At 54.4% G+C, this 25978-nt stretch overlaps 1 protein-coding gene across 10 annotated transcripts in view; it reads left to right on the top strand.

The window, feature by feature from the left end:
• Positions 1 to 25978, top strand: part of SAMD11 (sterile alpha motif domain containing 11) — a 258540-nt gene that overhangs the window by 231477 nt on the left and 1085 nt on the right. For all 10 annotated transcript variants that reach the window (XM_068916038.1, XM_068916039.1, XM_068916040.1 and 7 more), the window contains 6 exons: positions 1426 to 1570; positions 9829 to 9944; positions 10330 to 10408; positions 10680 to 11383; positions 18717 to 18841; positions 23422 to 23532. In XM_068916038.1, coding sequence (XP_068772139.1) covers positions 1426 to 1570; positions 9829 to 9944; positions 10330 to 10408; positions 10680 to 11383; positions 18717 to 18841; positions 23422 to 23532 — 1280 coding nt within the window. The remainder of the gene's footprint in view (positions 1 to 1425; positions 1571 to 9828; positions 9945 to 10329; positions 10409 to 10679; positions 11384 to 18716; positions 18842 to 23421; positions 23533 to 25978) is intronic.

Genomic DNA, 25978 nt, shown 5'->3' with positions numbered 1-25978 from the left:
GCAGTTCAAAATTGTAGATCGTTTTAATGTTTGCTCCCTCATTTTGGGGAGCTGGTGCACGCACATGAACGCGGCTAGGAACATTCAAGGGCCAAAGTCCCGCTTATTGACAACACAAAGAGCAGCTGTGGCAGCGTTTCCGTCCCAACCTGCTGTCCCACCCTAGGGCTTCAGCCCTGACCACCGCAAAAAACGTTTAACTGGTGGGGTTCAAACTGGGTTGGACGTGTCACGTGGTCAATGGGAACATGCACGGCTGGGAACTCCAGAGCCGAAAGGATCGTAGCATGCTGGCAAAGGAAAGCAGGGAGAGGGCAAGGGTATCGCTGCCAAGGTTGCGCAGCACTCTTGCGCTGACTTTGCCTTACGAATCAGTTGCCAGGGGAGGACTAATATGCTATTGCATGTGGAGCGCTTTGAAGCGGCGCTATACAAGCTGATCCTGACCAAGGTTTGCTCATTAAGATAAATCTTGCTCTCCTTCCCCTCCCGGCTGCGTTTTGTTCCCCTCTGCAGAGTGGTACACAGCGAGCGTATGGAGGCGGTTTCCTCTAAGCGTGCATCTGTGCGTGTGCAAACGCTGTGCGTCATGCGACTTGCAGCACAGGTTTTGTAGTGGGATTGTATAAGCAAGTTGTGTATCAGGTGCCCTCAAATAAACAAGGCACCCCAGCTGCTTAGCGGTGGAAGAGCAGGACTCTGGAAAAAGCCTCTTGCAGCGCAAGCCGGTACTTGCGTCTGGGTCACTTGACCTTCTCATGGGTCCGTCCGCCTGTGTTGTCCTGGGGGGAAGGCTTAATGCGTCTCTTTTCTGAGCTGCAGCCTACGCTCCTATGAAAGTGCTGTGGGTCAGACTGGAGGGGGCCCCTTTCTGTACCCCGTTCCCCTCTGCCGCGTCCCCCGCGGTCGGGGCAGCTGGTTTCGGGGGGGGGGGGGGGGTTCCCAGCAATACTCCTTGGTGCTCTGGAGCACGGCAGCCCCGACAGCAGGGCCGGCTGGTCCCGGGCCAGGAGAGCAGGGGGAGGCCGGTGCCGCTGGCCGAGGGGCGCCGGGGGAGGCGTCGCTCACCCGGCGCTGGGGTGGGGAAGGCGTCGCCCGCCGGGCCGGGCGCTGCGGGCGGCGGGGGCGGGCAGGTGCCGCTGGGCGGGCGCCCGGGGAAACCTCCCTCTCCCTTCTGGCTCTGCCCCCCCGCCCCGACTCCCTCCCTCCCTCCTACAGGAAGGCAATTAAACAGCAATCCACCCCCTCCCGTAGTTGCACAATTTCCTCCGCTGCCCAACTCCCTCGGCGGCGGAGGCGGGTCCCGGTGAGAGCCCGCTGGGCCGGGTGAGCGGCCGGGGCGGCGGGCTGCCGAGCCGGGCTGCGGGGGGCCGGGAGCGGGCTGGGGGCGGCTCGGCGCGCGGCTCATCCCTTGGCTCTCCCCAGATCTCCTCCGGGCGCGGCAAGAGGCGGCGGCGGCGGCGCGCAACCCCGGCGCGATGGAAGCGCACATCCCCTCGGCCAGCAACTCTTCCAGCCAGCGGAGGAAGCAGGGCCTCCCCCAGCACAGGGACACCCACTTCCCCGAGAGGTACCGCGGGGCGGCTCCGCCGGGCGGGCGCGGGGAGGGCCGGCCGCGACTCACCCCCCGCCCCGGGGCGGGGTTTGCGGGGGCACGGCCGGGGGGGCCGCGGGTCGGTGCCCTGCACCCTCGGAGCCAGCGCGGGGCCGTAGCGGCGGTCTGAGAGGGGAGGGCCGGGGATCCGCCCCGGCGATGCCTCACCGCCTCCCCCGAGGGCTGCAGCCTGGCGCGGCGGTGCGAAAGCGGGCGCCCGCCCCGCGCCTGCCCCGCCGAGGCCCCTCGGCGCTTGTGCCCGCGGGTCCCCAGCTGGCTGCCTGGTGGGAGCTCGGTTCTGCTTTAGGTCTCTAGAGCAGGTGCTAGACTCTAGCCTATCCTTCTGCGCAGAGCAAACTAAGCTGTTTAACGTAGCGCTTTATAGCTTGCCCAGGTAAGAACGAGAGAGAACAAACGCCCTGACGCGGCGTAGAGCGGGAAGGAGTTTCCTTTTTAGAGAAGGAGGGAGGTGAGGCTTGCCGTTTCCACTGACAGCAGTGGCGGAAAGCTGACTTGACTCCCTCCCAGGAAATTCTAGCTCATTTGTCTTGCTCGGTGCCCTGAGCAATTCCCTCTACAATCAGGAACTTTGCAGGGAAAATAAATTAGAGCTGCATGCATTTCTGGCGAGGCTAGCAGAGGACAGGAGAAGTGGGAAAGGGCCTGGCTGTTAGAGGGTGTAAAGCCTTTGGGTATCACGGGACAAGTCATGGAGGGCTCCAGTATCTAGACTTTTCTGGCTTTTGTCTTGGAGCGGATGGCAGGCCAGAATGCTAATTTTACAGCATGTATATACGTGCGCGTGTTGGGTTTGGGGCTTTTTTTCTCCACTTTATAGCCTTGGCGATCCATCTCTTTTTCCCTCTTTCTGACCAATAGGTGTACAGCAGGTAGGGGCTGGGCCATCCTGCTAAACCTTTTTCCTGCAGGGTGCACTTTGGCTAACCCACCTCGTAAAATCCAATGCAGCCCATGTGGATTGTAGGCAGACCTGTCAGGAACGCAGAGACAGATGAGTTTCAGCGTAGCCAGTCGTCAGGAAAATTTCTCCAGCTATGTGTGGCCTGGAGAAGCGCCAGGCCAGCCGGAGGCTTGGCTGAGAAAGCATGTAGGGAAGGGTGGAGGTTGCTTATGGGGAGGTGCTGCGCATAGGAAGGGCAAACAGAAAACGAAGTAGATGCGTATCAAATCCAGAGGTACGTGCCACTCGCTGCCAGACAGAAGCTAGGCTAGGCCAGGCCAGGCCAGAAAGCGTTGGACCTTTTGGGAAGAGGGTGTTATCTAGCAGTGTGAGCTGGGGCTGGATTTAGGGCTTGTGTTCCTCCCCACTTGTGGGATGGGGAGACGAGTTACCAGGCAGCTCAGGGGACAGCGATTGAAGGCCAGGAGTTAGGGGTGGAAGAGATCACTGCTTTTCATCCTGGTTCAGTTCTCTAAGTAGTCCCGCAAATAGTTACATTGATGCAAGGCAGGGGGAAATCCTGGCAAGACGGGCAGTGGGGAGAGAACTTGCAGGGGCACAGCCTACCTTGGATGTTGAGAGAAATGTCTGTGGGACCTCGGGTTGAGTTTGCAATCGTCATTCAGTGCCTCAGTTTCCCTTGCTGCACTGTGACAGTGGTTCTCCTTTTGAAAGCAAGTCATGCTCTGTGCTTGGGAAGCCTCTGAACACCTCAGTGCAGAGCAGTATAACGTGTGGAGCGAGCGTATTCGCACCTCCTTGTCAGGGTCTAGTTGTCTGCATGTAAGCAAGACCGGCCCTTGGCGCTGTTGGCAGGAACAAAACAGAGAAGTTATGTGCTTCCCCACCTCTGTGGCCTTGTTTCTGTCCAACAGCCTGCAGAGAGTGAAACGCTGCTTATATAGCACGTTATCTGCCCTGGTTTTGTTCCCCCCCGCCCCGGACTCCACGTACAGGAACTGCCCTAAATGCCTGGGTAGAGTAATCTTTAAGGAGATCTGAGACAAACCATGTGAAACATTGCTGTGGTGGACCCAGCTGGGCACCTCCTCTGCTTCCTTCTTCCTCTGTGCCAAGACATGGTGGAACAAACTGATTGGATTTCTGCAGCCATCTCCTCCCCGAAGAGGGTGTGAGAAGGCTCTCCCTGCATGGCCTACCTCCTTGGCCAACCTCTCGGGTATGATAACCCTCAGTTAGCAAAGCCGAGGAGTCCTGCTGGCAAACCGGAAGCTACAACTATGCCCCGTGGTCATGACTCATCAAGTCTGCTTGATGTTAGTTAGCATGATTGTTGTTTCTCCCCAGAGATCTGCAGCCACCTGAGCGTCACTGAGGGTCAGTGTGTATCACTCTGCTCTCGCTCATAAAGGCTTGGTTGGAGCTGTCACGTGCAAACTATTTCTTGCTGTTTTGCCAGAGCACTACAGAGGTTTTTAGGCAAGCCCTGAGAAGCTATGGCCCTGTGTTGCAAAGCAGTAAAGTGCTGTATGGGTTAATTTCTGCCTTCCAGTCTCCCTGTTCCTATTAGTCTTGGGCTTTGTATTAGGCTGCCATGGTCTTTGTCAACAAGGTAAATCAAAGCAGCCTTTGTGCACGTTTATTATGAAGGTGTGGAAATTTTAAAAGGTTTAGGTGGGCACTGACAGAGGAAGAGGGAATGAAGAGAGCCGGCTCGCGTACGTAGGCCAAGTGTAGGTAGATTTATGGCATCTCCTTTCCTGGGAGCATAGGAGATAATGCGTGATGCAGGGGGATGTGAGCTGTTTGGCCTGGTGTTCAAATTCCATTTCAGCTTCCTATCGGGAGCTCTGCGGGGATCAGGTCAGCTCTCAAGTGCTGCAGCTCCGTGGGCAAGAATAGTTAGCCACCCCATACTCCAGCCATTTTGGCCAGCAAAGGAAGGGGGAGAAACCCACACTGGTGACCCAGGTTTATTTACCTGGGTGGTGCTGCTTCCTTGCAGAGACAAAAATGTGGAGACCTTGCCTGCTGGTGGGAACTGCATCTACAGTTTTCCGGTTTCTAGGAGCGAAGAGGGTGGGAAGCGATTGAACACTTGGGATGATAGGTGCGTCCATACTTTTGTCAACTAGTTAGCATCCATCTTTGCTGGTCAAAAACAGGCCGGTGGGTATAGTGATGTTAGTGCAACTGGCTCTGAAGGGGGTAACGCGCACATGTGTGTGCACGCAGACATGCTGAATGCCCTTTTGTAGGGACCGAGTCCCAAGGCTCTTTTAGCAGAGTAGTGGCCCCTTCACCTTTCTGCTCCAGCTTCCTTATCTGTCAAAGAGAGTTAGTAAAGCCGATATGCCTCGCAAAAGGTGCTTCTGGCCAGAAGTAGGCTTAAGCTACTGGCTTGAGAATCTATTTGGTTGCATGGTTTTGGTTTCCTAGATCCTGCTCTAGATTGGTTCACACTTGGATTAGAGAGTGCCAGGACCCAGTGGTTCATTTGAAAAGATTATTGAGTCTGGTGTTTTAAAAAGACTTGGAAGGGGAAAGGGTACAACAGTATCGCTGTAACAACTCCAGCGTGGAGTACTCCCATCCCCAGGCTGCTTTCTTTCGTGTAAAACCAGCCTGTGACTGAGCCCTGCAGAGATGCAGGCTTGTTTGGCTCCTGCTCTCTGTCTTCCAAGTTTGTTGGCATGTACTTGTTTGTTCCGGAGTCGTGTGGCCAGGCATGATCTTACCCAAGGTGCTCATTCTGTGTATGTGCTGACAAACTCGGTTCTGTTTGCGCTGTAGACCGTGAACTGAACAGACCTTGCTTCTCGCCGAAGCTGGCCTGACGTGTGTGAAGCCCAGGAAAGATGAGCGTTCAGCCCTCTTTAGGGAAAAGCATTTACACCCTGAAAACGGAAGGCGTTGCACGCGTTCCGTCTCTGGACGCGTCCTCTGTCCTCCGCTTCCCTACTCCAGCCTCGCATCCCCTTCTCTGCTCTAAATGCCGCATCCATCTTTCTCTGTTTTTTCGCACTGGGTTGCTCCCCAGATCCCAGCTGGGTGAATGTCATGCGGAGCAGGAGTCAAAGAGCTTGATCTGATTTGACTAATTTGGTTTTATCTCTAGTTTGGATTCTGCGGGAGAGATTTCCCCTGGCATAAACCAGGCCCTCCACGTGTCCAGGCCTAGTCACTGTCCCAGAATGGCAGTGCAATTACTTACTGTCTCTTTCTGCCTGGAAATCCCAAATACAATTTTTAGAAAGCCCGTTCATTTCATTTAGTTTCCCTTCCTGGCACGAGCAGCCTCTATGGATGGCGATCCAGCAAGGAGCCGTGTGCTGCTTGCCTATTACCTCGGGTTTCAAGTGTCTCTTCCTATCAAATGCAAAGCAGAAGAAAGCAGGGCTCTCATGCATTCCCTTTTTTTCCCTTCTTCCATCCATTCTAAATGTATTTCCATGCCTTGCCGGTTTCAATCTTCATTTCCTGACCCTCTCCCGCATCCCCAGTCACAGCCTCTGCTCAGAGCCTACCTTTTGAGCTTGGAGCGTGCTGGGAGAGCGCTGCTCTGGGCTTGGGAGGATATGATGGGGTTAAAGTGAGAAGCTTGATTTTAACAGTATAATGTGTAACCCCATAATGACTTTAAATATTGATTATTTGAAGGCCATTAGCGCTTATTGTTAAAGAAAAGTCAATACTTTTTAAGCCTTGTGAACCATTTGTCTCCTGTTAAAGGACATATCAAATTTAGCAGCATGCAGTGCAAATCCCCTAATACCCTGTTCACAAGCCTCCAGCTGGCATATTAAAGAAAAAAAAAAGGTGGAGGGGGAAGGAAGATGCAGTAGCACTCACAGAAGGGCTCTCTGCAAGGCAGGGACGGGGCTTATCAGTTGTAATTGCCAAGGCATAGATTCGTTCTCAGAGTATGGGGCTGTAATTCAGCCCTTACTCTGGGAGGTGGAAGAAGAGGAGGAAGGTACATCAGAGGGGAGATGAAGGCTGATATCTACCTGAGAAAGAGCCCAAGGGTTTGTGTTTTGATGCACATCCGTCTAAAAGCACAGTAGACCCTGTTATGGTCTCTGGGGCTTTTTGCTCCAGGGTTGCCAGTTCGTTTCCAGGCTTGCTTGGAAGCGATTGGCTGTGTCTGTAGCAGGTGAGGGTTTCCCAGCTCCATGTCAGGACTCGACCCCGTCACACTCCCTCCCTCCTGTGCTAGATTTCCTTGCCAAGGGTGCAGGCAGACGGGCCGGAAGGGAGCAGTGGCAGGCTCCAACAAGTTCCTTGCCTGGACAGCCAGGAGACTGGGGCTGTGGAACAGCAGATCGTGCCTGCCCTTCCTGATGGTGCGGGCAGTGTGAATCACTGCTCCTCGGGGGCTGCGCAGGGTGAGCCAGGGACTGTCGGTCTTTCTGCAGGGAGAAGAGTCCCTTGTCCCCCAAAAGGCAGTGCAGAGGGGGTTGATGAGCATAGCTGCTTTCTTTCCGAATTGTCTGCTGCTGGGGACTGATGCTGAGGACTAGGAGAATGGCAGGAGAGCAGCAACGATTTCTTTGTGTTTGGCCATAGGCAGCTTCCCTGCTCTGGCTCCAAGCTGCAGACTCCATGGGTCTTAACAGTGCCAGCCGTGGGACCTGCAGCTCATCCCGTCCCTCTGGCCTCGCTCAGCAGCTTTGCCCTATGTGCCCTTTTGGTGGAGAGCTCTAGCGTTGCTGAGAGGACAGCTCTGGGGGGTCTCTGTATGGTCTGGTTTGCACCTTGCCTTGCAGGCTGTGTCAGGCTGGCATGATGACAGCATCTATAAACGCGTCTCCCTGAGTTTTCCATCCCCAGCATGGGTTGCATGTTTAACCTGCCATGCCTGCCACGTGCGTGGCAGTGCGATCAGCGATTGCTGCCTCCCGCTTTCACCCCTTCCCTAGCTGGGGCATCACTCACTTGGCAGTCCAAAGTGTGAGCCGATCCCTGGCCTTGAAAGGCAGGGAGATTGGTCCAGTTGCACAGCTGTGATGAGAGGACAGCGGGAATCAACTGCAGGGTCTTGAGGAGATGCGAGTCCCTTAGGAATAAAAGTTAGGCCCTGTAGCGCAGCGTTAAAAGCATAAAAACGGGCTCTGATTAACACTGTGCTGCCACCAAAGTGTTAACCTTTCATTTTTCTAGTGCCCAGTCCTGATCCCCATCGAAGTGTACGCTTCCTGAGCACAGATTTTTCTCTTCTTGGTGAAAATCAAGAGGCTTTCTGTGTTTTTAATATTTCCTTCGGAGCTCTCTGTGTGCAGCCTGCGCCTGGGGGCTTCTGTGCATTGTTCTCTCTCTTACAGAAACCCCTTTTCTGCATTTATAAAAGGCAGTGGGGACGTGGCCACTGCTTGCCTGGCCGTGCAATGGTTAAAAGCGACTTGATTTCCTAAATTGCTTCTTATAAAACGAACAGCACGTCTGCCAGGCTCGTCTCCCCATGATTACGGCTAATTACGATCGAACGGACACCTCCTAGCCCCCGTCATGCCGCTTTAATTGTCCGTTATTCATCTGCAGGCTGTCCAGGGTGGCAAAGCACTTGGCAGCCCAGCGACCGAGGCCTCGGCTAATTGTGAGGCCTCGGGGATTAGGGCAGGTGATTACACACTTCATGGTGTAATTACATAAGCATCGCTTGGCTGCTGCCCCGGCTCCGAGCCGAAGGTCACGCGCTGCGTTACCTGAGATTAATTGGAGCTGCCACTGAAGTGCGAGGTGCTGGCGGAGCGGTTATACGATTAGCATTAACATTTCAACAGCGACGGATCGATCTGTGGCTCTCCTCCAGACACAGCGAGCTGTGCAATTAGTTTAGAGGAGAGCTAGGGGAGGAAGGAGGGGAAAAGGAGAGAGGGAGGCAGTCAGGGGAAGGGGAGAAGGAGGATAGAGACAGACGGGCAGGGGGAGGCAGAGGGTAGGGCGAAGGAGGAATTTCAGCCCGATCCGTGTTGCGGAGCAGTGTGTTGCAGCGTTTTGTAGCGGCTGTTGCACAGAAAGGAGATAAAAATTGTTCCAGGAAGATCTAGGAAAAGGGCAGGAAGCCTTTCCTTGCAATGACTGTTGAAAACCTGGTGTTGTATGGAGCCCCGTCCCCAAATAGTTCTCGTCTGGCTCTTTGTGCACCGCGGTGGTAATCCATCCCCAGCTGGGTGGGGTGGGAGCGTGGGTAGTTGGGATTCTCCCGTTATCCCACTCCCGTGCGTCCTACGCTGGTAGGAAGAGTGTGGTTGTATGTATAGTCTGTATCTTGCAAAGTCACAGGCACCTTCTTCCTCCCTCTTTCTTGCCCTCTAGTCTCTCCTGAAGCAGATTTTATAGGGAGACATTGTAAAATGAAAATAAACGGCACAGCACTTGGCTTTGCCTCTAGATGCCCCGGTGAAGGTAATAATGTTGTAAGTGGCTATCAAAAGAAATTAAGAGACGTGCAGCCGGAAAGCAGAGATTTGCTTGCAGGCTCCCAGGGCAGATTTGACTAATGGAAGAGACCTTGGCTCCTCTTCCCTTCCTGCATATTCTTTGCTCTTTTTCTGCAAGCAAGCTCTACCTGCTTTGCTTCCGGGCCTTGTCCTCTTCCGCACCCCTCAAACCTGCCTCCTCCAGCTCACGTGTCACCTTATATCCACTGTGCCCGTTCTGGTCAGCATCACGAACTCCAGCTCTGGTAGCCCCCCTTTCCACTGGCCCTGTGGCACTTCCTGCTCTCCTTCACCCCCATCCCCATCCCTCCTCTGTGCCTCGCTGCCTCACAGACCCCTTTTCTTTCCAGAATTGGAGATCACCCCTCGCCCCAGCCAGGATAGTGGTTTTTGGCCTGCCAGCGATGCCTTCAAATCTGCACAGACGCTCTCTCCAGCTCCCAAAATATAATACGCCTTTTCTGTTGGAAGGTAGCCAAGATAAAAACTCAGGCTTGCTGTGGGGGAAAGGCCAACACAAGGATCATCAGCACTGCCTTTGCTAGCCCTCAGCAGCCAGAGCCCCTTCAAGCAGCCTAGGTGAAAGGCCACAGAAACAAATGTATCAGAACAGGAGGATGGGAGGTAGGTGGGATCTTTAGAGTCCTGGCTGCTTTCTTCCCCATCTGGCTCTGCGTCTTTTCATTTTTCGCTCCCCTTTTTCAAGTTTGGCGTATGGATGAGCAGGCGTCTTTTTATATCAGAGCAGCCTCCTGTATCAAATGCAGGTCATCGGTAGAAAGGATGTTCTTGCTGAGCCAGGACTTTCTTATCCTGTTAATGGAGTCTCCGGATTTTCAACATTAATTCTTCTTTTCTGATTTCTGCAGGGAGATATCCCACCCACCGCCTCTGCTTTCACCCCAGAACGCGCCCCATATTGCCCTGGGGCCCCACTTGAGACCTCCTTTCCTCGGGGTGCCTTCAGCTCTGTGCCAGACACCAGGTGAGTGCGCAAGGAGATGTGCTTGCAACCAGCTCGGGGAAGTGGGTAGAGAGAAGGTGCTGGCAGTGACAAACTTTGCTTTAGCCAAGCAGCCTGGCCGCAGGTTTCCTGTTTCCCCTTTGCTGTTGTTCTGACCCACCTGTGTTTTGCAGTGGTTGGAGCAGGTTGCCTCGGCTGCCCTTTCCCTTTTGCTCTCCCTGGTCCAATGTTGCAGCGGCAGGCTGTGCTGCCTTGGGAATGGGAGGAATAGATGTGCCCTAGAACAGAAAGGGAGCTCACAACTGCCCTTTCCTGCTCAGTTAGTCCTCTGGAGAGCTGGCCCTGAGTTAGCAGGGAGTGCACGCAGGCACAAATAACCCCGTGTTATTATTCTGCCCATCCCCAGGTTATGGGTTCCTACAGCCAGCACAAGCAGAGATGTTTGCACGGCAGCAGGAGATGCTACGAAAGCAAAACCTGGCAAGGTAAAGAACGTGGGGGTCTTTCCTGCCTCTAAGCCTTCCTGGGTTGGGGTTGGGTTTTTCCTTCCGTTTTCTAGGAGCAGACAGAGTAATGTGGGGTGCTGTGTTGGATGAGCTGTGCAAAAGGGTCAGAGCAGTGTTCAAGAGTGGAAAAAATATAAGGGTGCGGAGACCATACCTTGGTCCTGCAAGCCCTGTTTCGGCAGGGGTGGTGGTTGGTGAGTTACTGCCAGAGCCTCCTCGGTGATGTTCCCTCCCTGACTCTCCCGCTTAGATTGGAGATGTCAGCTGAGATCATCCGCCAGAAGGAGCTGGAGAACCTGCACAGGCAAAGGCTACTGGCCAGCGATCCGCTGAGCTTGCACCCGGGCTTGCCGCCGGACCACCCGGCCCTGCGCAACGTGCATGACATCCCGGAGGGCCACCCGCTGCGGGAGGAGCTCTCCCGGAGGAACGCCATGCTGGTGCTGCGGCACAACAACACGCCCCTGCTCTCCCTCAACCCCGGCGTCCCCAGCAGCGCCACGCCGCCCAAGGAGCAGCCTCGGCGCGGCAGCCGGAAATCGGCGCACCACCGCGCCGAGCCACAAGGGCTGAGCGAGGCCAAGGAGCTGGCGGAGCCCCGGGTGCGGGACGGGCTGCCAGACTGTAATGATGAGGAGATGAAGGACTCTGAGAGCGATGCAGACGTGAGTGACGAGAAGCCGGAGAACCTGAAGGCTGAGAGCAGCAGCTCGGCCACAGAGCTGAAGGAGTGCAAAGAGACAGGCAAAGTCTGCGAGGGGGCCAAGGAGCTGAGTGAAGTGGCTGCTGGCCAAAATGCCCCCTGCAGCTCCTCGAGTGCGGAGTCCCCCAGCCACTTGCTCGGCCCAGGCATCAACAAAAATGAGGTGAAATACCTCCCGCCAGCCTCCATCCCACCACCTCAGCCACTGCCCTTCGGATTCCCTTACACGATGAGCCCATACTTCCATGCAGGTGGGTACGTGGGGGGCCGTTCACTGAGTTGCTGGCTGGAGCAGCAACACGTTTTGCACTGTGCTAAGTGTGGGACTTTTCCCACCTGCTGGTTTTTAGTGCTGTTGTAGGTTGTCTTTCTCTGGGGGGACCGAGCATCATCTTATTAATTAATATAAAGGGCTCCATTTGAAACGAGACAAGTCAAAAGCCAGAAAGAGTGCCAAGCACATGAGAAGGGAGAGGCCAATGTGATGAGATTAAGGGATCTTAGAATTGCTTGGACCTTCTCTGGATGCTATGTCTCAAGAGAGATACCTGTAAACTATAGGAGGCTTCAGGGATTGGCAGCAAAAATTACTAACGGCTGCAAGGGGCTGCCCTGGAAAGCGAAGAGCCAGAAATGTTGTGTGTGGAAGGGTGGCTTGAAAAGCTGTCCAGTTTGTTGGGCTGTGCTCGTGTGATTTCCAAGCACTGGAGACTGGAGGGGCCAGATCGGAGAGAAACAGCCTGATATGGCAGGACAAAGGAAAGGAAGAAAAGCTTGCCGGGGCAGCCTGCATCTGCCCTGGGTGGGCAGAGGCCGTAGGCTTGCAACGCAGCTGAGGCTTCTGCGAGGAGCAGTGCGGGTGGCGCTGGGGATGCGCAGGGCAGGAGGGTGGCCGTCTGGTTCCCGTGCGTTCTCTTCTCCATCTTTACGCTGCCACGGTTGGAGGAGAAGGAAATGAAGAATTAGAGCTGCAGTATTTTCCTCCCAGCTCAGTGTCACGTCTGGGAGGTTTCCAGTGTAGCACGTGAGATGACATCTTTGGGAGGGGGGTGTCAGAATTCCCTAGCGGCGCCTTGCGCGTCTTGGCTGCCCTGTGCTCTTGGAGGTCACTGGGTTGTCACTGCTGTGCCTCTCTTCCTTGTGCCTCAGGGAAGCTGGAGGTAGCGATACCTGGAGGCTTTGGTGGGGACGCTCCTGGGGCAGAGGCCGCGTGCCCTCCCAAGAAGCCGCAACCCAAACATGGCATGGCCCTGGTCCTTGGGCAGGCTCAGCAGGGGGAGAGGGACTGCTTGCCCTGCTTGTGGTGCGCTGTGCACTCTGCAGGGGCACTAGTAGCTGGATTGGTGCACGTTAGTTGGAGCTGGCAGGCAGGAGATCGTTGCCAGCTGTCTGTGGTCTGCAGCAGTGCAGTCCCTTGGTACGGAGATGGACGCTAAGGAGAGCGCGGCTGGAGCCACGTGGGAGCAGTGAGCGCAGAGAGTGCAAAGTGGGGTTTCAGACCCTGATAGCTGCTCTGCCCGGGGTTCTCCCGCGGGCAGAGCAGAGGGGCAGCCCTGCTGCCCTAGCCAAGAGCCAAAACCTGCCTAAGCTAATTACATAGCTGAGCAATTAGCAAGAGGTAGGACCTCCTACCATGTGGAGGAGGGAGAAAGGCGGGGGGCATGGCGTGCGGGTCACTGAGGCTGCCTCTTTGCTATGCAGAGAGCTGCTGTGGTTGTGAACACGGCTGCCCATCGCTCATTAGAGCTGCCTTCCAACCCGGAGGGAGGAAGCGATTTTCCTATGACAGGCAGGTGGCCAACATGATAAATATTCCTGCCGCCTTGGGCTGCTGAGGCTTCCTCGCAGGCGGCTTTCTGTCGCAGCCGTTAACAAGGGAGGCGCAGGGCTCCGCGATGCTCCGCGGTCTCGTGTAAGGCTCCGTAGGGAGGCCCGGATTGTAGACGGGTTTCCTCCCTCCCCCAGCAACGCGCGGGTCGCTATAATAGGCCGTTTATTATTATCGCTTCGAATATGCATCACGATGGCCAAGAGGCCTCGGCAAAGCTCAGGGCTGTGTTTCGCCGCCAGGTCCAGGGCGCTTCGGATTTGCGGAGCCCGCTCCAGAGCTGTCAGTCTCCCTCCGAGGGTCCTCTGGCTTCCGGGTAGCTTCCCGCCTTGCTGCGATCACGAATAGCGCTCGTTTGTGGGCCGACGCTAAGTTTGGGCCCCGTTGACGGCAGGCGCCGCGCGGCTCCGCGGGAAAAAGCCCTCGGCTGAAAACAGAGGCGTGGGGAGGCAGCGCGCCTTGTCCGGAGCAGCCCGGCCGGTCGATAGCGGGGCGGGCAAGGGAGTTCAGCAACTGGAAATACTGGGGGCCGTATCGCTCCAAACGCTGCAGGTGTCCTGGGACGTGCTGGGGGAAGGCGCGTCAACCGACAGCGCGTCCCTTTGGCCCTTGGGCAACGCAGACTGCTCGAAGACAGGCAGGCAGCGCCGCGTCTGTCCCTTCCCCGGGGCCAAATTATTTCCTGAATGGTTTTTTGCCCGAGGGCTGCTCTTCTGGCCTGGATGGGCCTGATGCTGTGCTGTACGCTCAAGGTAACCTCGCGGACAAGGCCGGCAACGTGACAGGCCAGAAGGAAGAGACGGAGGGAGGAGAGGAGAAAAACGACTGGCTGAAGACGACCGCTGAATTTCAGGCAGCTCCTCCGGGGCTTCCAGCAAGGGAAGGCTCCTCCTCTGGAGGCCGAAAGCTGTTTTCTGTCCCCGCAGTGGATTGAACATGGGCGAGCTGGGTCGATTCCCTGAGCCGCCTCCTGGGGATCTGGCAGCTGCTCGATGACCTCATCTCGCCAAGGTTTCAGCAGCCTTGCTTCCCTTCCTCCTCCCGCCACCCCCTCCAGCCCTGGCCTTTGGAAAAGGTGAAGGATGGAGTGTGCGGGAGGCTAAAATCCTTCTATTGATCCGTAGTCTGGAGAGCTATTAAGGCGAGCCTTGCAGCGCCGCGCCATGACCGGCGCGCAGGAAGGCGGGGGTGCGTGCGTGGGGAGGCACGGGAGCCGTGCTATAAAGTGGCAGCCAAACCGATTAAACCCGTAGGTGGGTTGGCGTCGCGCTCTGGGCTCCCAGGAGGCACCCGCGCTGTCCCCTGTGACGCCAGGAGCAAGAACTTGCATGTCTGTGCGCGGCGGAGACAAGGGCTGCTCTGCCAGACCCGTTCAGGCTCTGGCTTCTCTTCTGAAGCGGCCAGACGTCAGGAGGAGGGAGAAAAGTTGTAAACGGATTGTGGTGTGGGTGGTGAGGGCTTTTACGTGGACACCTGTCTACAAGACGCTAGTCTGGGACGATGAATTCTTCTCCGTCCCTACGTGCTGGGCCCCAGCTGGTGAAACGCTCTGTAATCCATTACTGGTCCCTTGGACCATCATTTATCACAGAGAGAGACAGAGGAGGCCTCGCAGGGAGTGGATGCTGCCCTTTATCCATCCTCGCAGTCCAGCAGGATCCAGTGACATGCCATTATTATAATAAAAGGTGCGTTCCTGATAGCCGCTTGGCACCTATTTGTTCTCGTTCTTCAAACTGCCAGAGCAGTGGTGAGTGGGTGCAGCGGTGCACGGAGGTAGAGCAGCAGATGTCGTGTCTGTCTGAGGAGGAAGGGGAGGAAGGACAGGAGCCCTTCTTCTCTAGGGGCTTCAGAAGAAGAGCCCTTCCTGGGGGCGTTCCTGCGTTGACTCTGATGACTTCTGCCTGGTGGCAGAGGGCAGGAGGGCACGCCTGAACCCTGGGCTCCCATACCCTCGTTTCAGGGGTGCTGCGTGCGCAGAAGAGTGGCTCAGTCTCTGGAGCTACTAACGCTGAGCTCCTCTGCAGTCGCAGTGAGATCTTTGGGCCTTTCTGCAAAGGACAGAGGTGTTTTACCGCTGACTTCACTAGAAATAGGTTTCCACCCTCTAGCTTTTAACTTCAGGGCTACAGAAATTGCTAACAGAGGCCAAAGCACTGGTCTTTACGTTCCCCCTCCCGAGAGTGTTTCCACAAGTCAGCGTCTGTCTTTTCCAGGTGTAAACGGGAAGGGAAAACAAACTCTCTGAGATAAATATTTTGGCCACATTATATTTCTGTGTGTGTGGGTATGTGGAAAATACTTCTTGTTCCCATAGAGCGGACCTGTTTTGCCCTCGCTCGTGGAGACAGCAGGCTTACTGTGCGTGCATCGGTGTGCGTCCCTTCCTTTCTTCTGGGGGCATGAAAAGACCAAGGAAAGAAAACCACAGAAGGAGAAAGGCTTGTGTAGGAGAAGCAGTTGCTAGCCCAGCTCTGCTGGAGATGTCCGTACCGCTGCCAACGAGCCTGCGTTTGGTGTGTTTCCAGGACTGCGAGCGCGCGCAGAGGAGAGGGACCGTAGGGAGGTCTTGCACCTTTCCTCCCATCCTTGCCAGTCGTGAACGCAGCGGACGGGACTAGTTTGCTGTCCACGCCGGTAGGGACCCGGTGAGCACGTGTGACCGACGGGGACCGACCACCTTCTCCCTGTGCAGCCTGAGATAAGCCTGAGGATGGGGCTGGCTGGCTGGCGGCTGGAGAATTCATTCCCAAGCATTGCGTTGCTGCAATTCAATCCTTGGCTTGCTTTTGGAATAAGGAAGTACCTAATTTTAAAGCAGTTGGCTGTTAGAGTCAGATCCCCTCGGAGACGCTTACTCTGGCTGCAGATGGAGGTGTCTCGCCCGAACATTGACTGTGCCTGGAATAATTGAGTTCAGTTTCGCTTCCTCTATTTACCAGGCTGCAGCCACTCTTCCAAAAAGGAGAAAGAGAATTACCTCCCCTCCAACTTGGAAGAAAGGAAAGACCTCCCCAGAAATTGCAAAAAAAAAAAAAAAAAAAAAAAAAAAAAAAAAAGGCCTCAGCCGTTTCAGAGTTTTGTGCGTTTTCGCACAAACAGCTGGGAATCTGTCTCTATGGAACAGGGACTGCAATAGGAATAGATGAAGGCCTGTGTCCGTCCGTCTGCCTGCCTGCCTGGTGGCTGGGGGTGGGGAGAGGAAGGAAAGCGCTCACTGGCTCTTCGGCGATGTCCTCTGCCCCCGCCTATCCCCTCACGCTGACAGTCGCCCAGCACAGAGGAAAGCCAGTCATTTTCCCTGCAGCTGTTGCCAGAGGCACAAAAATAGCTGACGCTCATTCTAGCTGGAAAAAGAAGAGGTGTCGAGGAGAGCGAGGAGCTGCCTGGCCTGCAGCAGGGCATGGAGCGGCTCGGCGGGCCGCCCGAGGTCGGCGCGTCACGGCCGGCTGGTCGGGTAGCGCTGTCCCAGGCAGCAGCGAGCAGTGCCTTGCAGGTCTGGTCTTCGTGCTGCAGAGGAGAGGGTCTTGTGCACGCCATGAAGGAAGGACCGTGATAACCAACGGAGGCTACGGAAGGGACGTGGGAGGTCTGATGCTTGCCCACAGTGAGCGCCCCGAGGGTCCCACGCTGATGGGAGAAGCGCTGGGGAGAGAGAGGCCTGCAAACGCGCGCCTGCGCCGGGGAGCCCAGCTCTCCGCACCCGGGAGTGGGCTTGGGAGAGCGATGGGCAGCTCCAGCCCTGCTCCAGAGGGACCAGGAGAGGTAGGAGGCTTTGGAGGGCTCCTGTCTCTCCCCGCAGCTCCAGCCAAGCGCCGGGGAGACTCTGGCGCCGCAGTCCGGCGTTCATCTGTTCGTACTGGGCCTGCGCATACGAGGAAAGACGTGAAATCGTCCTCATCTGCTAGGGCTGTTTGTAAGCAATGACCGTTTGGCCTTGTCTTGATGGGAGGCTGGTGGTCTTTGTATAATCGCTGCGCGGGGAGACGCACAGTCGCTCTACAAACGGCGAAACGCAGAGGGGCGCAGGCTGCCCGAAGCGGGGCTGTGGCTGGAGGGGAAGTGGTGGTGCAGCTACAGGAGCAGGGAGGAGGGAGAGGCTTGGGACGGGGCAGGAGGGGAAGGAGCAAGCTAGGAGCAGAAACGTAGTGGAAATGATGACGTAGCGTCTGACGACTTCTTGTGCAGACTGCCGCTGTTTTAAAAGCATCTTACTGGCGTGATAACTTCCTCTGTAAAACCTCTCTGCTTCCTGGTACGTTGGACTGTGTTGGTGGCTCTGCCAACTAGCTAGTGGGTCCTCAGCCTGTGCCTTTGCTATTCGCTCTGCCTGCCCCTCTCATCTCCAGCCTGTTGAGCGTTGCCCCAGGGAACAGGCCGTTCGTGGCGCTCTGGGCTTACCATGATTTTGTGGCATCCCACCTTATCTTGTCATTACTTGCAGAGGTGCTGTCCAGCCTGCTGGGGACGAGAGCAAAGGAGTCACGGCAAGGGGTGTTATGGTCGTGGTGCTGATCAAATGCCTCCGGGCAAAATCTGAAACCTACAGAACAGATAATTTTGTCACGATAGACCTCTGGGAGAAATATTTCTTCTGGTAAATTGTTGCTTCGTGCTCTGAAACGTAACAGTTTATATCCCTCCTAAACTCTTACTCTGCCTTAGGCGTGGATGTTCCCTTCCCTATAAACGTCCTTCTGATCTCTTGCTCTAAACGACACCGTGTAGCAGTGGGTTCCACGCGTTTGTAACGCCTTTTTTTTTTTTTTTTTTCCCTACGAAGCCCTTTCTGGAAAAAGGGCTCTTCAGTACCTGTCTCTGTCTTTTTCCCTTGGCGCGCTGTAGTAGAAAAGAGTTACCTGGCTGGCGTTTCTCGGCGTCCGCTCTCGTCCTCTGCGCCTCGACTCCGGTTCCTCTCCCAGCTGCGGTGTGATTTCCTCCCCGCGCTGTCAGGCTCGCGAGACCCCGGCGAGCGGGGGGGATCCGGATCCGTCCCACCCCTTTGGAAGCGCGGCGCTTCTCCCAGCCCCTCGGTCTCGCCTGACGGGGCTGGGAGCTGAACCGCTGTTGCCTTTCGGAGCGCGACGTATCGGCTTGAAGGGAGCTCCGCTCTCCTCGGGCGGGCAGGGCTCACCCCGGCACCCGTCAGGTGCCTGGCCGGGAGAGACGCCCCCTTCCCGCCGTGGGGCGGAGGGGCGGGTGTCCCGAGGCCAGCGGGTGCCTTGGGGCAGACTGGTCCGGTGGACGTTTGAGGCTGGGGCGGGCTGAGAACGAGCGCGACGTTCTCCCGTGATTCACGCGCTGGCAAAGCGGCGGGCCACCAGGGAGGGGTGCCGGGCCCTGTTATCATTCAGAGCACGTAGCCAGGAGAAGGGCTGGGGGAAAGAAACCCACAGGGTGGCCAGAGTTTTCTGCTTTGCGGTGCATGTGGAGAAACGCTCCTTCAGGGTTTTTTTTCTTTTCTCTCCCCTCCCTCCCCCATCTCTTTTCTGCAGCTGAAGAACATTAAACACATGAAATGCATTAGCTAGGATTTTTCCTTTCCCCTGCCCCCCTTTCTAAGCTCAGGACCTCCAGGAGGAAGAGGCCTATGAATTGACCCTGCCCAGTGCTTTAACTGACAGGTCATTAAAGATGAATGTGTGGCTAGAGAAAAATATTCAGATTGCAGGCTAGTTGTTGTCCGTGTGGGATTTTAATGATTTATGTTTCTTTCTCCTCCCCTCCTTCCCACCCCCCAACTCCAAACAATCCAGGCACCATGGGAGGTCTGTTTTTGGATGGCGAGGAAAGCCCTGCGCTGGAAGACATCAGCAAATGGACAGTGGAGGATGTGTGTAGCTTTGTGTCCAACTTGTCTGGCTGCACCGAGTACACTCAGGTAAATCTCTGACAGCCTCGAGAACATCATGGGGAAAGGTGGGAGGACTCTCCTAACTGCCAGCACCTCTTCTTTCCCTCCTACCTGTGCCCATCCTGGTTGCGCTGTCCGTGCTAGCAGAAGGTATTTCTCAGGGCCCTGCGGGACCTGCTTTCTTGTTTTTCTAGTGGATCGTCTAGTGGAGTCCCCAGAAGGTGTGGTGGGCCTTGCAGACAGGTAGCAGCAACAGGAGAGCAGGGTGGGAAAGGCTGGGGGTTTGGGCAGGGCTGGAGTCCTGAGTTGCAAGGTTGATCATGGTTAGTGGTTCTCTGTCACTTACCTCTCACCTTCCAGCTCGTGTTTTTGGAAGTCAGCCTGTGCCCCACCATGGAGCTGAACTCAATGGTGGCTTTGTGTGAGCTGCTGTACCGAGGGATGTGCTGTCAAGTGGTGCCCTGGAGCCGGGTGGGTGGGTGGCTGGCAGCCCCAGCCAGCCTGGCAGAAGGTGCTGTGCTCTCTTGTCGTGCCTCGAGCGTTGTGGGGGCAGAGGAGGGGTTTGAGAGAGCCTGGCTTCACAAGCATCCAAGTAAACTGCATGCTTATACTTTAGAGTGACGATGACTGTGATTTTTAAGCTCTTTATAGCAGAACTGAGGCATCCATCAGTACCGGAGGGTTCATAAAGCCGGCTCAGTGTGAGGTCATGAGGTTCAATACAAAAAACCAGCCCTGTGTTTTTGGCTCCTGCATCTGCTGGAGTCCGTTACAAATGCCCTATTGAGAGACTGCCCCAACTGCGAAGGCGCAGATCCCCGAGCTGTCTGGGACAGCCATGTAAAGAGGGTACAGTGTGCTGAGAAGGGAGGGAGAGAAAGTAGCAGAGATAGAGGGGCAAAGGGCCAAAGCTGAGGACAATCCGGCCTTTCAGTAGAGATGCATCCTAGGCTGATGAACGGTCCTTTAAAGGGAAGGAGAGCAGGAGTTGAGCTTTGCAGACATGCCACTTCAAGAGAGGAGCTTCCCTGACTGATAGCTAAGGAGTGCAGAGCTGTCTGTCGGCATCTGGGCTGGCTGAAAGCTGATTTCCACAGCCCTCCCTCCTCCCCCTCTTTGGCCCTAGCTGTGTCTCCCTGTTTTAAGTGGTAGGCACAGTTCCGCTTTGGTTCAAAGCGTTAGGCAAGCATCCTCTCCCAAAACTGATGCCCACCCCCCCCCCCCCCCCCCGGGCCACTTTGAGAAGGGTAAAGCTCAGCATCCCAGCTTCTCCTGGGACCGGCTGTTGTGAAAGCAGTGTGAGTGTCTGGCGCTAGAAGGTGGCTCCCTTTAGGTTATGCTGATTGTGGTAGGGTGCCATGGGGGAAAGGTGCATGTTTTTACCGTTAAAAGAACTAAAATATCCCAGAGGGGCAGGGGAAGCTGGGAGCTAGATTTTGCTTTTCATTATGGAAACTGGGAATTGCCCCGCGCCTCCCCCTTCTCCCTCAGGTGGTAGGATGATATGCTTTCAATCCAAAGTCTGTCCTTCCTTGCCCCCTAACTGTGATGCTAATCCCATCGTGACAAGCTTCATTGAAGCCACCTGTAGAACTGGTGCTTCTCTGGAAGCCTGCATGCGAGAGCGGCCGCTCTGAAGACAGCGAGCGTGTGCGACAAAGACGGGGTATGTCTAATGGTCCCCAGGAGGAATGGCAGAGGCTGCAGTTGCGTTTGGGAGAACAGAACGGCTTGGACCAGGGTGACTGGGTGTGTGTAGGTGTGTGAAAGAGAGAAGGGTGACTTTCTGGTTACGGAGAGAGGGAGAGGACGGTAGCGCTTAGAAAAGGATGATGGATGGATGGGTGTTTGCAAGAAGGAGAAGCAGGAGCTCTGCGCACGTGGCGAGAGAGAAGGGCTCAGGAGCTGTTAGCGCGGCTGATAAGGGGACGGGCGCAGGAGCGTGCGGGTGTGGGCTGCAGTATGCGCTGATGATTATTTATTGGGTAGGAATAAGAGCTCGAGCAAAAGGCTCCAAAACCAAAAATGTACAGCTGCCCACATTCTGCTCCGTTACCCCCACACCAAACGGCAGGCTGTCGCACCGGTGACGCTGCAGTTTGTCTGCATTCCCACGTTGAGGAATGAAGTTCAGGAAGTCGCCTGGAAGCTTATGAACGTTGGGACTGGTAGGAAGTGTGGCAAAATCTTTAACGCAAAACACCTTGCAGAAGGATCATCCGTTTACACCTTCCGTGCCAGCCCTGGTGTACGGGGTGGGGAAGAAATCAATAGCTTGCTGAGACAAAGGCTCAGCAGTCTTCTCGGTGCCTCGCAAACAAAATGTTTTACGATAATGGGAGCTGCTGTAAACAACCTCCTGTTGTGGCCTTGCATTAGGTAGGGGGTGCATGGCTTAAGGGATGATGCATTTTTATGCACCACGGTTATATGCTTAAGTTATTTTCACATAGTGAAAAAAAAAAAAAAAAGCACTATGCAAGGGAGACCCAGCTCTGTGGCTCTGAACTGCAGAGCTGTCTGTGTTCTCGTCTCCAAAACCACAGCTGCCGGGGAGGTCTGGCACTGGCCCGCAGGATTCTCCTGCCAGGAAAACCCAGCAAGAGCTTGGTGGTATGCTGTGCATTTAGAAACATGTTTCAGACAAAAAAAAAACAAAAAAAAACCCCTTTAATGAAAACAAAGTTGCTATTCCTGCTTTCAGCCCCTGACAATATTCAGCTTTGTCCCTGAAGTGGGTCAAGACCTGTGGGACACCCAAGGGGGATGCTTTTGCTCTCAAGGCTTTCTGTGGAGGGTTTTAGTGCCGAGTGAAAGGAGGCTTTTGGCTCCCTGCCATATTGGCTTCATAGGAAGGAAAAGAAATCAGTATATTAAGTTTCGCTAGGTCAAAGAGCAGAAACACACGCTGCAGTCACGAGCAGCTTTGCTGGTGGAGTCCAGCAATAAAAAACGCTTGCAACAGCTCAGCTGCCTTAGCTCTAGCAGCCATTGCCGCTCTCCAAAGGGATGGCTCTGGGCTAAGGTCGCTGTTGAAGAAGGCGGCATTACAGTAAATCGGAAACTCCCCTCGCCTTACTGTTTAGTAAAAGCAGCGCTACGAGAAAGCTGCTGCGTGGAGAGGCAGAGCAGGATCAGGCTCCACAGACGGTTCAGCTGGGCAAGCATCCAGCGCGAGCCATGGTGTGGAAAAAAACCCTGTGGAGTGGAGGTGTGGTTTAGAAAGGAAAATCAGGCACGTGACCGACATCTCCAAGGTCCCATAACCAAAGGGGACCTGCTAGATGAATTGCTGAATGAGGGCAGTTTGCTCTTGGAGTAACTGAGCCTATATTTCCCAAAGAAACACCTGGGGGGGACTGGTATAAGCATGGCCCTGCTCGATGGAGCAGTAAGACCACGTATCCAGACCTTAACCTTTATAACACGGCACGTATTAGGTGGAAAACTCCTGCATGCCCCTGCCATGGGAGGTAGATGGAGGCAAAGTGTTTGGGTTTGGAGTTTTTTTCCCCCTTAGGCATGTGTTCAAATGGTTTAGTTTTGCATGGCTGGATGTATCAGAATATGTCTTCGTAGGCAATTGCCATTGTATAGAGTGTACCAGCCCTGCTGTCATTTCTGTGGTGTTTGTGTGCAGAGCGCGTGATTCTGCTTCAGCCAACTAACGGGGAAAGGGACAAGATAGCTGCTGGGTTGTTACTGGAAACTGGCCCCAGAGCTAGTGCAGTTGACTCAGTAGGATCATGCTGTGTTCAATGGTAGCTCCTGGCTAGCTCAGCCAACGTAGCGGAACGGCGCAACTTAGTCCACGCTGCTAGATGCGTTGGGAAAGAGAGCCTAGTGCTAAAGCAGGCTGGTGAGGGCTGGTCGCTGCTGGTCCCAGTTGGTGTTCTGGACATCAGGTGTCACTGGCAACCAGCATGACGCGTTGTCCTCTCCAGGCTGCGTACGTGTTCTAGGAATGGTTGCAACGTGCAGCAGGCAAAGGATCAAAAAGTCAGCTTTGCACATGAATCCATCAGCCTGCAGAATGTGATCCACAGATCTGTTTGTGTGTTTTGCCTGGAAACTCTTTCAACTGCGTTTGCTTCACTGAAGGCTACTGGGTCAACTTTTCCCAAATAGCTACGCGATATGAGGAGGCTAGGATTTATCAAAATGTAGATTCTTATCGTTTCGTCTGTCTTCTGCCCCGTTTTGGAGTTGGGGTAGGGCCCTGGGCACCTCACTCTTCTTTCTCAAACCCACTGTCATGCTCTGGCAGCTGAATTTATCTGTGATGTACTTAGGTCAGCTTGTGTAGGTTGCTGAGCTTGGCAGCGTTCCCCACAGAAACTTCATTCCCCACCTCAACATTTGGGGGGAAAAAAAAAAAAAAGCTATTGCTGTAGCTGTCCCCAACCAACAAGCCCTAATTCACGGTCTCACGTGTCTCCTTTTGTGTGTTGGCTCCTAACTGTGGCTACGGGATGGCACACACCTCTACCGTGTGAATATAATTGGGCCGCCGTCGCTGAGGCACTTAGGGCACCGTGGTTAGTTGCCTTTTCTAATGTATCTCGGTAGCGTTTCTAAGCGTGGCCCTGTGTTCTGGTTTCTTGCAGGTATTCCGAGAGCAGGCTATTGATGGTGAGACCCTGCCCCTCCTGACAGAAGAGCACTTACTGAACAATATGGGGCTGAAACTGGGACCAGCACTGAAGATAAGGTCACAGGTAGGACAATTTTTCTGTGTAGTAGCAACTGGCATGCTTTAAAGCTGTCCCTAGCTGGAATAGAACTGGTTTATTGTCTATAATTTCCCAAGCAATAACTATGTTTTATTTCATTTTTTTAAATTCTGGTTTCAAGAATGCTTGGCCATATTTCTGGTCTCCAAAATGGTCCATATCCTCAGCTGAAGCCAGTCGCATAACTCTTTCCGAGGGGAAAACAAGGACGTGGTTCTCTGTCTGGGGTGCAGGAGCAGACAGTTCAGGGCAAGAGGCAGAGGGGATAATAACAACAGGGATGCAGTGGGAACCTCCTAAAATGTACCACCTTCTCCTAGAATAGAAACTTTAGGCATTTCCCATGAATACAGGCCAGAAAGGAAGAACAACTGAGAAAGAAGGTATACAAAGCAAGGCTCTCAAATCAGCTGAAAACAGTCATCCCAGAGTACTTAAAGAGCCTGGATAAAGCCATCTCAGGAACCAGGTGTCCTTTTTCTAGACTGGATTTATGTCCTTTTGCTGCTCATTTTCCTTGTACTAGGTGGGTCTTGGCAGATCTCCTTTTGAGCTAGGCATAAAGCACAAATAGCTTTTAACACTTCTGAGCACCATCTGTTGATTACTTTCCCTCCACAGTGAGTGATGGACCAGCTCTTCCCTTTCTCCACTGTGCTACTAGTGCACTTCTGTGACATTTTTGTCTCTTGATTATCAGTCTTGCTGATGCCCCTCCCGCCCTCCCCCCCAAAAATGCTTGTGTTAGCCATTTGTGTTTGCATTTGTATTTTGATACAATTTCTACTTCCAGCATAGTTACCTCTGATGATTTAGCCAAGTTTGCTCTTTTAGAAGAGTGTTTCCCCTCAACAGACTAGTTTGTGCTGGTGCCCGTAGTAACGTTTCTGTAAAGAAATGCCAATCCTCTTCAAAGAATCCCCCCCCCCACCCCATTACTTGCCTCTCAGGTCTCTGAACATAGAAGGCCGCTTTCTTAAATTCCTTTGGTGTTCTGCCACCTTCCCTGACCTGGACTCTTGGTCATTGTGACTTCCACTTCCTCTTAGTAGGCTGCAAATCGAGAAAAGCTTCTCCACTAGCTGCTACATTTCCCCCCCCCCCCCTTCATTTAATGAATCAGAAAATAGCTTCTGACACATGTCAAGAACAGACTGTTCCCTAGGGGTTTACATCACGCAAAGAATTATGACAGTGATGTCTGTGTGCACATACATGCATTGCCCGTATAGTCCCTATTCTGGCTTAGTTTCCCTACCCGGCAAGCTGTACGTTTGTTATATTATGTTAAAACAATAAGAGCAACTTTATTACTTTCCCTACAGCCCTCACTGTTTATGAGGGGTCTAATAAAAAGGTTCTATGGGCAATTGTTCCCTGTGGGTTAATTCAGTAGGAACTAAAGCGCTTATGTTTCTTAAAAAAAAAGAGAACTCGAAATAGCTCAGACATACTTAGATAAGGTTTGGTGGTGGGAACATGAGATATGGGCTGAAACAAGGAAAAAAACCTGCTTCAATTTAAGCAATAGTGTTAAAGGCTCTGTAATAGGGCAGGGGGTGGGGAGGGTAAGTAATTGGGGGGGGGGGGCAAAGTACTGATGTTGCTAACTGAATAATGCCCCAGTTGTCTGGCTTGAACACAAGCCTGTGTTTTTGTTTAAGCTTAAATGTGAAACAGCTGTGTAGGTGCTGGAAAGTTGTGAGGCCTTTGGCCCTTGCTGGGAGGTGAGAACTGCTTCAGGAGCGTTTTCTTTGGTACTGGAAGAAGGGAGAGGCTGCAAGCTTATAGTTTCCTGTGCAGTTAACAGCAGCCACCCTGTAGCCAGCTTTTTCCTTCTCCCCCTGCCCTTCCTATTTATTTGAGCAGTTTCTGCACTTCGGAAGTGGGCATCGTGCTGTACGGCACGCTGCTCGCGGGTTGTTTTCAGGCTGGCTTAGCAACCAAAAAAAAAAGTGCTGAAGCAGGCTGAGGACTTGGCTGTTCGGTGGTCTCTGTTAAGGGACTAAGAGCGCTGGCAGCTATGGGTCAGCCGGCGTCACCCGATACTTGGGGGCAGCTAGAGCCAGCAGCGTTCCCAATGCCCAGGACAGCAGCGGTAACCTGGGAACTGCTGCTTAGTGCCGCTGAGGTCCAGTCACGGAGATGAACCGGGTCATGAAGGCTGACGAACACTACCGCAGTAGTCCCTGCCCACTGCATCTAGCCAGGTAATCAGGCTCCAAGTTTCCAAAGTCCCTTTATGAGACAGTAAGTCCTGGTTAGTTCAGATCCGGGGCTGGACTTGGTTCAGCTTCGAGTTACACATGTTCTTGCTCCCCCCTCCCCAGGGCTCTGCAAGGGCTTCAGTCTGGTTCAGGCCAAAGAGCACAGCACCAGGGCCTGCACTAGAAGTCCCACACACCGTTAGCCTGCGAAATGGCCTAGGGCA

Source organism: Struthio camelus, chromosome 21 (genome assembly GCF_040807025.1).
Source record: "Struthio camelus isolate bStrCam1 chromosome 21, bStrCam1.hap1, whole genome shotgun sequence".
Taxonomy (NCBI): Eukaryota; Metazoa; Chordata; class Aves; order Struthioniformes; family Struthionidae; genus Struthio; species Struthio camelus.
This window is presented reverse-complemented; position numbering and strand designations above follow the sequence as displayed.